The 9691-nt window shown below is 43.5% G+C and overlaps 1 protein-coding gene across 1 annotated transcript in view; it reads left to right on the forward strand.

The window, feature by feature from the left end:
• The window catches only part of GLDH (L-galactono-1,4-lactone dehydrogenase), a 57500-nt gene extending 48425 nt beyond the window's left edge, over positions 1-9075 (forward strand). Inside the window, exons 2-6 of the mRNA XM_086487502.1 lie at positions 7325-7575; positions 7650-7835; positions 7911-8427; positions 8559-8699; positions 8773-9075. Coding sequence (XP_086343628.1) covers positions 7325-7575; positions 7650-7835; positions 7911-8427; positions 8559-8699; positions 8773-8931 — 1254 coding nt within the window. The 3' untranslated portion in view covers positions 8932-9075. The remainder of the gene's footprint in view (positions 1-7324; positions 7576-7649; positions 7836-7910; positions 8428-8558; positions 8700-8772) is intronic.
• The last annotated feature ends 616 nt before the right edge of the window (positions 9076-9691 follow it).

A 9691-nucleotide genomic window follows, 5' to 3' on the forward strand; every position in this document is an offset into this window, starting at 1 on the left:
CAGTGTTGTTGGTGCAGAAAAAGGATGGCTCATGGCGTATGTGCATCGACTACCGTGCACTGAACAAGAATACCATCAAGAATAGGTTCCCTATACCTAGAATTGATGATATTATAGACAAATTAGGAGGAGCAGCTATGTTTAGCAGGATAGATCTAAAGAGTGGGTACCATCATATCCGTATTAGATCAGAGGATGTGCACAAGACTGCTTTTAGAACGACGTTTGGCCTTTATGAATTTTTAGTGATGCCCTTTGGTCTCACAAATGCTCCTGCTACGTTCAATAGGATGATGGACACAATTTTCCGTCCACACCAGCAGTTTGTTGGTACATTCTTTGATGACATGATAGTCTATTCAAAGAATGAAGAGGAGCATAGGCTTCACTTGGCCATTGTGTTCAAAGAGCTACGCAGTCATAGGTTGCTCATCAATGCAAAGAAAAGTGAGTTTTTTCTAGAAGAGATTCACTTTCTGGGACACATTGTCTGAAAGGATGGTGTCAGAATGGATCCTGCAAAAGTTGAAGCGATCAAGTCATGGCCAAATTTGAAGACGGTGCATGATGTCCGAAGCTTTTTGGGACTATGCTCCTATTACAGAAGGTTTATCCGAAATTTCGCTGAGATTGCTTCACCTTTACATGCTCTTCAAAAGAAGGCAGTCACCTTTAGATGGACACAAAAAGAGATTTCAGCTTTTAATCTCTTAAAGGAAAAGATGACTTCGGATCCAGTCATTGTGTTGCCAGATCTTAGGAAGTCATTTGTGGTCCAGTGTGACGCCTGTGGTAGTAGCATTGGTGCAGTGCTAATGCAAGATGGCAGGGTAGTAGCCTATGAGAGCAGAATTTTGCAAGGGCCAGAGATGACCATGCAGGTCTATGAGAAAGAGTTACTGGCTGTGATTCATGCGCTCTTAAGTTGGAAACACTACCTGCTAGGTGCAGATTTCGTTGTCCAAACGGACCATCAGACCTTGCGGTACTTCTTGACACAGACAAAGTTATCTGAGAAGCATATGCGATGGGCAAATATCTTGTCCATGTTCCATTTTCAGATTGTGCATGTGGAAGGCAAGAAGAACGTTGTGGCTGATGGCTTGTCAAGGAAGCCACAAATTTCAACTGTGTCAATTCCTTATCATCATGAACTTGATGATATGAGAGAACAATATGCAAATGATGAAGATTTTGCAAGGGTCTTCGAGCAACTAATGGATGGACAACGTCATGAACACTATCTTCTTAAAGACGGGTTCATGATGATGCATGGCAGATTGTGTGTCACAAAGCCATTGCGACGCAAAGTTATGGAGGAGAGTCATGTCCCACCGTATGCAGGGCATCGTGGTATCGATGCTACAGTTAAAGCGGTTGAGACATTCTTCTATTGGCCTACATTGAGAAGGGATGTGGATGCCTTTGTGCGAGAATGCCTAATATGCCAAAAGGTCAAGTTTGACAGGGAAAAGGCACCAGGGTTATTGCAACCACTACCTATTCCAGATAAACCATGGGAAAGTATTGCTATGGATTTTATGTTTGATCTTCCGAGAACGCAGATAGGAAATGATGGTATTTGGACCATTATTTGCAGATTCAGCAAACAGGCTCATTTTATTCCTGTCAGGAAGAAGATAAAGCCAGATCAGATGGCACGCTTGTTTATGAGCAATATTTTCAAGTATCATGGAATGCCAGAGTCGATTGTTAGCGACCGTGATCCACGCATGACAAGTTTGTTCTGGAGAGGCTTGTTTGAGAATATGGGCACCACGCTCAAATTCTCTTCGTCATTTCATCCTCAAACAGATGGACAGTCAGAAGAGGCAAATTCTACTGTCCTAGATCTGCTGAAGTGCTATGTGTCAGAGCATAAAGGAAAATGGGAGCAATATTTGCCATTGGTGGAGTATGCTTACAATAATACAGTGCATTCATCAACTGGCAAGGCACCTTTTGAGATAGTTGAAGGTGGTAAGAAAGTTCCTCCCATACTGCATACAAAGGACAAGATATTTGAAGCAGATAAGTATGTTCAAGACATGGATGAAATGTACAAGAAGGTCAAAGTGGCCTTAGAAAGGACTCAGGCAAAACAAAAGAAAGCAGCTGATCGTCACCGTCGTGAAGTAGTATATTCACTTGGTGATTGGGTGCTTTTACGCTTTGAAAAGGCAAGGTTAAAGAAGATTAAGGGCAAGGAAAGACTGTTTCCAAAGCTCAGCATGCGTTACTATGGGCCTTTTCAAGTATGCGACATAATCAGTGATGTTGCATATAGGCTGAAATTGCCTGACAGTTGGAAGATTCACAATGCGTTTCATGTGAGTCTTCTCAGACTCTATGTGGGTGATGTGCCAGAAGATATGCCAGCTGAAGATCAGCCGGAAGTCGAGGAACTTGACGAGATCTTTCTCCCTGAACAGATTTTGGCACACAAAGAAAGGAAAGTGAAAGGCAAGGTTGCTAGGCGTTACTTGGTAAAGTTCAGAAACTATCCACCAATGGATGCTAAGTGGATGGAAGAAGGTGAACTTGCAGAGTCACCAACTGTGTTATCACTTTACCTGGAAGCCTTCGATTTGCAACCTACCTTGACCCCTTGAGTTTGAAAGCTATATGGATTGTCAGTGTGACAATGACTTCTGAAAGAAATGATGTACATGGTATTTAAAGTGAGCTCAAATCAAATACCTGTTACATGAATGTTAGAGCTGTACAGATTGTTAGTTTGGCAATTGCTCTTATGGAATGTCCAAAAGTTTGGTTAGTGCTATAGAAGTGAGTATTTCTTGTCAGTTTGTCAAGGATACAGTGATTGCTTCTATTAAAGAGTACATGTGTAACTGCATTCTTAAACTGTCGGTTTGGGTATGCTTGAAAGTGTTACGGGATCCAACGTGTACTATAAGACAATGGAAAAATGTTTAGCTACCATTTTGTCATTGGAAAGTTAGTGACTCAAAGCAATGGCACAGTGCGCAGCTACCACTATGTCATTGGGACAGGGTTCACACGCAGGCAATACATGAGTCAACAAGGTGTTGAATACACCAGGGTTGACAATGAGCATGTATGTGTCGTATATGTGTCGACAGGTGTTGGAATACATCAGTGTTGACAGTAAGCATGTACGACATAGATGCAAACGAGGACGTTTGAGATTTCAAGAGGGGGGTATGTCACCAGCGTGTGACTACTATCTATCCTTTTTGTTGATTTCTTTCTTATTATCTATTTACTTTCACTTTTTGGAAACACCCCTCGGGAAATCTAACTGCCCTGCATTGCGTAGCTAGTGTGGAACTGTCCAGAGGGAGTCCAGGCCTGAGGGCAAGAGAGCACTAAGGTTGGACAAGGACTATGGTTAGCCAAGTGGGGTCATTGACTAGCCAAAGTGGAATCCTTTGCTACAGAGGCTACATTTCAGTTCTGGATGTGGCCACAATGTACAAAGAGGGTCGGATGACCTAGAAAGATACAATGGCAGCATCTCCTAAAATTTAGGGAATTGCTATTTTGGGACCTGAAAATGTGTTGGCGTCATTACCTCCGGAATGACAAGGGGAACATTTTCTTACTCTGCGGTGAAGTCAACTGGGCAACCAGTTGGGAGATTTTTAGGCGGCAACCCCGAAACGGGAAAATGCTTGTAAATGTGCCAAGTGGCACATTCTGGTGCAGTTTCTAATGCAAGAGAGAGTTGGCGCTGAATTTTAAGCTGGGAGAGGCTCATTTGCAGCTTTTGTCACAGGTTAAGAGCTATGGAGTGCTTGCTTTCCCTCCTATGTACAGTGCGGTGCCAGGAGTGATGCCCTGCACGCTACGCACTGCCCTCTCTCTCCCCTTTGGCAGTATGTTATGCCCCTCTAGTGGGCTCTTCATTTGACCAATGTACAGTTGTGTGGGTTCATGCGCGATTGCCGAGGCAAGAGCCTCTTGCACAGGTACTGGATTAGCTAGCGGCTAATCCTCCCGCAGGTACTTGTGAATTCGGAGAGGTTTCACGCCAGAAATCTCGTCCGATTCAAAGGGCAAGTAGCCCTACAGGTGCGGGAGCTCGAGGACTTGCTAGGGATGCGACCGGCACGCGAAACGGAGCCCGAAACAGTGAATTACAGCCTGCTGTGTATTTTTGCAGGTTTAGGGTTTTGGCCCTAAACGGACCCTAATACCCCCAGGAGGTTCGGGGACGCAAGGGGACCGTTGTACAGGTGATCTAGCGCATTTTCAGGGCTGAAAACAGAGAATTCAGCGTGCTGCAGATTCTCGCCAGGTTTTGCAAAGTGCCCGTATGCGTCGGGAAAGTCGGCCAATGCGTGGGAATACTGACTGTGAAGGGTTCTAGTACAGTTATGACGCCGAAATCGGGCTGGAATAGTGGAAATTCAACCGAGTTTGTGCGGGACAGCTTGTAGTGAACCATAGCGTTTATTCCCTCTTTTGAACAATAAAGAAATACCGAAAGGGGCGCCTAAGTTAGGGGCCAATCTGGTGTCTGTCTACTCATACAGGTGCAATCTAGCAGCCTGTATCCCTCTCCCCTTTGTTGTGTCTTGAAAGTACAGGTAAAATAGACGACTAATAATGGGTGAAAGCTAAATCAAGGTTTAAAGTAAAGTCTACCGCCCTTTTTGGATTGAACAGGCCGGTTATACTTATCATCTTTCCACCCGCAGACTGACGGGCAATTTGAGATTGCCAATTCAGTGGTACTAGATTTATTGAAGTCTTACATCTCGGATCAGAAGACTCAATGGGAAAAGTATTTACCTTCGGTGGAATTTGCCTACAATAATACGATACACTCGTCGACGGGGAAGGCGCCATTTGAGATTATTGAAGCTGCTACGAAGGTTCCACCCTTCCTAAGCACGGAAGATAAGATTTTTGAAGCCGATAAGTACATGCGTGACTTGCACACGGCTTTTGCCAAGGTCCGCGAGGGAGGCTTTGCAACAATCTGTAGAAAGACAGAAAAAGGCAGCATATCGCCATCGTCGCGATTTGAAATTGAAGGAGAACGATTGGGTGCTCTTACGTTTTGAGAAGGCACGCCTAAGAAAGAAAAAGGGGAAGGAGAGGCTTTTTCCAAAGCTTAGTATGCGATACTACGGACCTTTCCAGATCTCCGAAAAGATAAATGATGTCTCCTTCCGATTGAAGCTGCCCGAAACTTGGAGGATTCACAATGCTTTTCATGTGAGTCTCTTGAAGCCTTTTAAAGGCGATGTGCCCGAAGATGGGGAGCCTGATGAGCAACCCGAAGTGGAAGAAACGAGGAGATCCTTGTTCCAAAACAGATATTGGCACATAAAGACAGAAAGATTGAGGGTAAAGTGATAAGGCGGTTCTTGGTTAAATTCAAGAACTATCCTGCATTGGATGCGAAGTGGATGGAGGAGGAGGACCTAGCAGATACTGCTCAGATTGTGAATCTTTACCTTGAGGCTTTTCGTTTAGCATAGTCTATTCCAAATGGAACCCCGAATTCAGCTTGGCCGGATATCTGGTGCAGCGGGTATGCACAAGAGGGGAGTTACTCCGCTCCTTTGTCAATAGATGCCTCGATTTTTGATACTAGAGTCACTGATGTCTCTTTGAGCTTTAGGGATACTGAGAGCTGATAGCATTCTGCTGTATGACTTTATGAACTGGAATTCCCGATAATATGATACTCATTTGCTCTTAACTTGTTTAAGTGCAAGAACTGATAGACAAAATGACTGCAGCATTCTGGTCTGAATGATCTAGATAAACATGGTTGCAATAGGGATTAGTCAATTGGGCATCTATGAGGTCTTGAGTGGATCTAGATGCGATTGCTAATTGCGTTGCCGATAAATCATGGTTTGAGATCCAAATGAATGTTGAATGTGATTTGTCATGTGATGTCATGTGATGTAACTGTCGATTGGTACATGTGCTAGATGTGTGTTCCTAGTGCGTCGGTACAAACAGTTAGTGTCTGCTAAGACAGTTTTGGCCTCTGTCTGTTTTGTAGGCGTAATCGAGGACGATTACTTTCAAGAGGGGGGTATGTCACAAACTGGTGACGTGGCTGCCCATGTGACACACACATTGGCATGGACAAGCCCGGGGAAAATGCAGTCTGGCTGAGATACGGCACCGAAATTTGTGCAGCATGCTGATATGGCACTGCCGTACGGATCCCTGTGATTTCCGTCGTAATTTCCGGCCTGTTGACGTGGCAGATCTGCGTACGGAAATTTCTGGAAGCTTTTAGGGCTGCTTTTGTCTACGCAATGCTTGGGGGAGAGAGAGAGCTTTACTTTTTTTTAAAAGCTCTGCTTTATTTACTCAAGAGAGAGTTTGTGAGTGAGCCATGCTTTATTTTTGAAAGCTTTTGGGACAGCTTTTGGGGCTCTGCTTTTGGCATCCCTTGTAATCTCTTTATAAGTGTTGTTGGGCTCTCACTTCTCAGAGCATCTGGACGCAAAGTTTGAGAGTGAGTCCCAACCACTCCTTTCTACTTTGAGTTGCAGATTAATACAAAAAGAAACCCTGAAAGGGGTGCTAGTCTTTGGGGCCAATATCTCGAGGCACGGAACTCCGCCGGGCCAGTGTTGAATCAATTGTGAACTGTGAACTGTTTTGAAGTGAATTTCCTGTCGTGTCGCGGTGGAATCTTGACTTGGAGTGTCCAAGTTTGCTACATCTTCTTCAAGAATCTCCTGAGGAATATCCCTGAAACCACTTTTAACACAAAATCATAAACATACCTATTCCTTGTTGAGTGACTGAAACAAGAGAGGTGAGCTTTGCAACCTGCAACCTGCATATCTTCTAGAGCTCCCCTCTCCGAGCCTTTTTAAAGGTACAAGGGGGCCCATAAATTGGGCGCACTGCCAACAGCTGAAAACAGAACACCAAAGGTGCGCTGGCCGAAAGCACCTCAATCGCATACAGCCTTCCGTGTTTTGCAGCCAGGGTCGCCACATCAACAGCGCATCAGTTTTTGGTATGGCCTGTTAGTGTCCAGTAGCTTTAATTTGTGACATGCTTTGTGAAGTGTTGTATTTTTAAGTGTTATTTCAAGTATGTGCTGTCATCCAGTGTTTTGTCTTTAAAGTGCTAGCTGGTTTCACTCCATGCTTTGAGCTTGATTATATTTCCTAGAGGAGGCTTTCCTGTGAATCATGTTGTAAGCAAATGTTAGGCAATGCATGAAACTTAGGTAGCTGTTAAGAGGATGATTGAAATATCCAAGAAACAGTCAACAACAATAGCTTATTTTTACATTACTCTACACATATTATTTTAACAAAAGGTAACTTAGTTTTTGCATGTTTCTTAGGTTGGTGCTCATGGTACTGGTGCAGCAATACCTCCAGTCGATGAGCAAGTAGTGAGATTAAAAATGGTAACTCCTGCGAAGGGAACTTTGGAACTTTCTGCTGAAAAGGATTCCGACCTATTTTACCTTGCCCGATGTAGCCTTGGCATGCTAGGAGTAGTTGCAGAGGTTACCTTGCAATGTGTACCAGTGCAGAAGTTGTTGGAGCATACATTTGTAACTACCAAGAAAGAAGTCCGCAAAAGGCACAAGTAAGTTAGGTTTTACCGAGTTGGTAGTAAAAGTAAGAGGAGTTTTTCTAATTTGTTTTGGACATGCCACTCAGGAATTGGCTGCAGGAGAACAAACATTTGAGGTACATGTGGATTCCAGATACAGATTGTGTGGTTGTCGTGAAGTGCAACCCTCTACCTGAAGGCAAGCAACCGCCTGTTTTCAAGTCCAAGTACAGTGAGGAAGATCGACTGGAACCTGTACGCTCTTTTTACAAACAATGTGCCCTTAAACACAGGTTCCTTCATAAGTTTTGGCTGCAATTTTTTGTACGGTATTTATGATGTGTGCCTTATGTGCGTTTTAAATGCAGGGCGGCGGCGGAAGGAAAACTGGGTGATGAGAGCAAAGCTCCTGGTGATAAAGATGCAAAAAGCCTTGCAAGTGGTTCGTCTCCTAGTTCAGTAAAAGATGGTCTAGCCAGCTTATTACTGGAAGTATTGTCTGATGATGAGCTGGCACAACTCTCTTTCACTGAGTTAAGAGATAAACTCCTTGCAATGGACCCTTTGAATTATGAACATGTAATGCAGGTGAATAAAGTGGAGGCGGAGTATTGGAAACGATGTGAAGGCTTCAGGGTGGGATGGACTGATGAGATACTTGGGTTTGATTGTGGAGGGCAGCAGTGGGTTTCAGAGGTCTGTTTCCCTGTTGGGAATTTTAAGAAGCCTACTGGGGAGGATATAACGTATATGGAAAATTTGTTGGACTTGATAAAGAAAAATGGCATACCTGCTCCTGCACCAATTGAGCAGCGTTGGTCAGTTAGAAGCAGGAGCCTATTAAGCCCTGCTTCCAGTCCTGTAGACGGCTCTATTTTCTCATGGGTAAGGGATTTTCTTAAGGGTTTATGTTCAAGAATAAATGCGGTAACAAAAAGGAGTGCATTAGAACAAAGTAATTTCTGTGCCGAATTTACAAATTTGTTGTTGATTACTAATTATAGTTTTTTGGGTAGGTTGGAATCATTATGTATCTGCCTACAGACGATGCAAAGCAAAGGGAGGCAATCACCAATAAATTCATGGAATATCGTCGCACTGCTCAGAGGAAGCTTTGGGATGCTTATGAGGCATATGAACACTGGGCTAAGCTTGAGGTGGTAACTTCTTTCTCTTAGCTTGTGCAATTTTGTACACAAAGAAGTTAGTCTCATAAAGCTTGATGTATAGGTCGAGGCCGATGACAAGGAGTGGTTGCGGAAGAGATTGAGCAAGAGTTTTCCCATTGATAAGCTGAACAAAGCCAGAAAAGAGCTGGATCCAAATTGTATTCTTTCAAATGATATAATAGACCAGCTCTTTCCTCTACCAATGGAGGAGACAAGTTGAGTAGCACTTGAAATGTGGAGTTATCAAGTGACAAATACAGCTAGTGCCAGAAACTATCATACACAATAACGCGAAGATAGAAATCTTTGAATGCAATTTGTAAAGATCAGCTACAGTTAGTCAAGAAGTACTTGGTTTTGTTCATTGTCGTGGCCACAAATTAAGCTGCATGCCACTAGGGCTTTTATTGTCATCCCTTTCAATTATCTATGCATTTGTAGAAAATTGTCTAGACAATGCCTGCTTCACAATTATCCCTGCCAACCAGAGCAGAAGGTAACATGGCATTTGTGAGCGAATAGCTTTGTTGTAAAGCTTTTTTCTGCATGAGCAGACGATGCTCAGTCTGATGGCCATGTCTAGGGTTTCTGGTGGTTTGGTGTTATAGGAAGTGACACTCTTTCTTGGTTGGGGTAAGCTGTTGATGAGACAGTAGATGTACTTGTTGTGCCAAACTGTGGGGGATGGTAGATGCGGGGTAGTGGCTTTAGGCATTGGACTGATGTAGCAAACCCGTATAGCTAACTCTTAAGTGTCTGATTACATTGAATGCCATCTTCTATACTCAGTTACAAAGATACATAGATGACATTTCTTTTGATAAAACCTAGAAATCGACAATCGGATGGTTACTCTGAGGTCACAAGACAATTTTGCGTTTCTTGAAGATTTATGATGTAGAGTAAATCTTGGTAATTAAGGGGAGTTGCAAGGTTTCACTTTTGCTTCGTCTGAAGACGCATTTGAGGAGGCTGCATGT

Source organism: Adiantum capillus-veneris, chromosome 17, assembly GCF_014529385.1.
Source record: "Adiantum capillus-veneris isolate H3 chromosome 17, ASM1452938v2, whole genome shotgun sequence".
Taxonomy (NCBI): Eukaryota; Viridiplantae; Streptophyta; class Polypodiopsida; order Polypodiales; family Pteridaceae; genus Adiantum; species Adiantum capillus-veneris.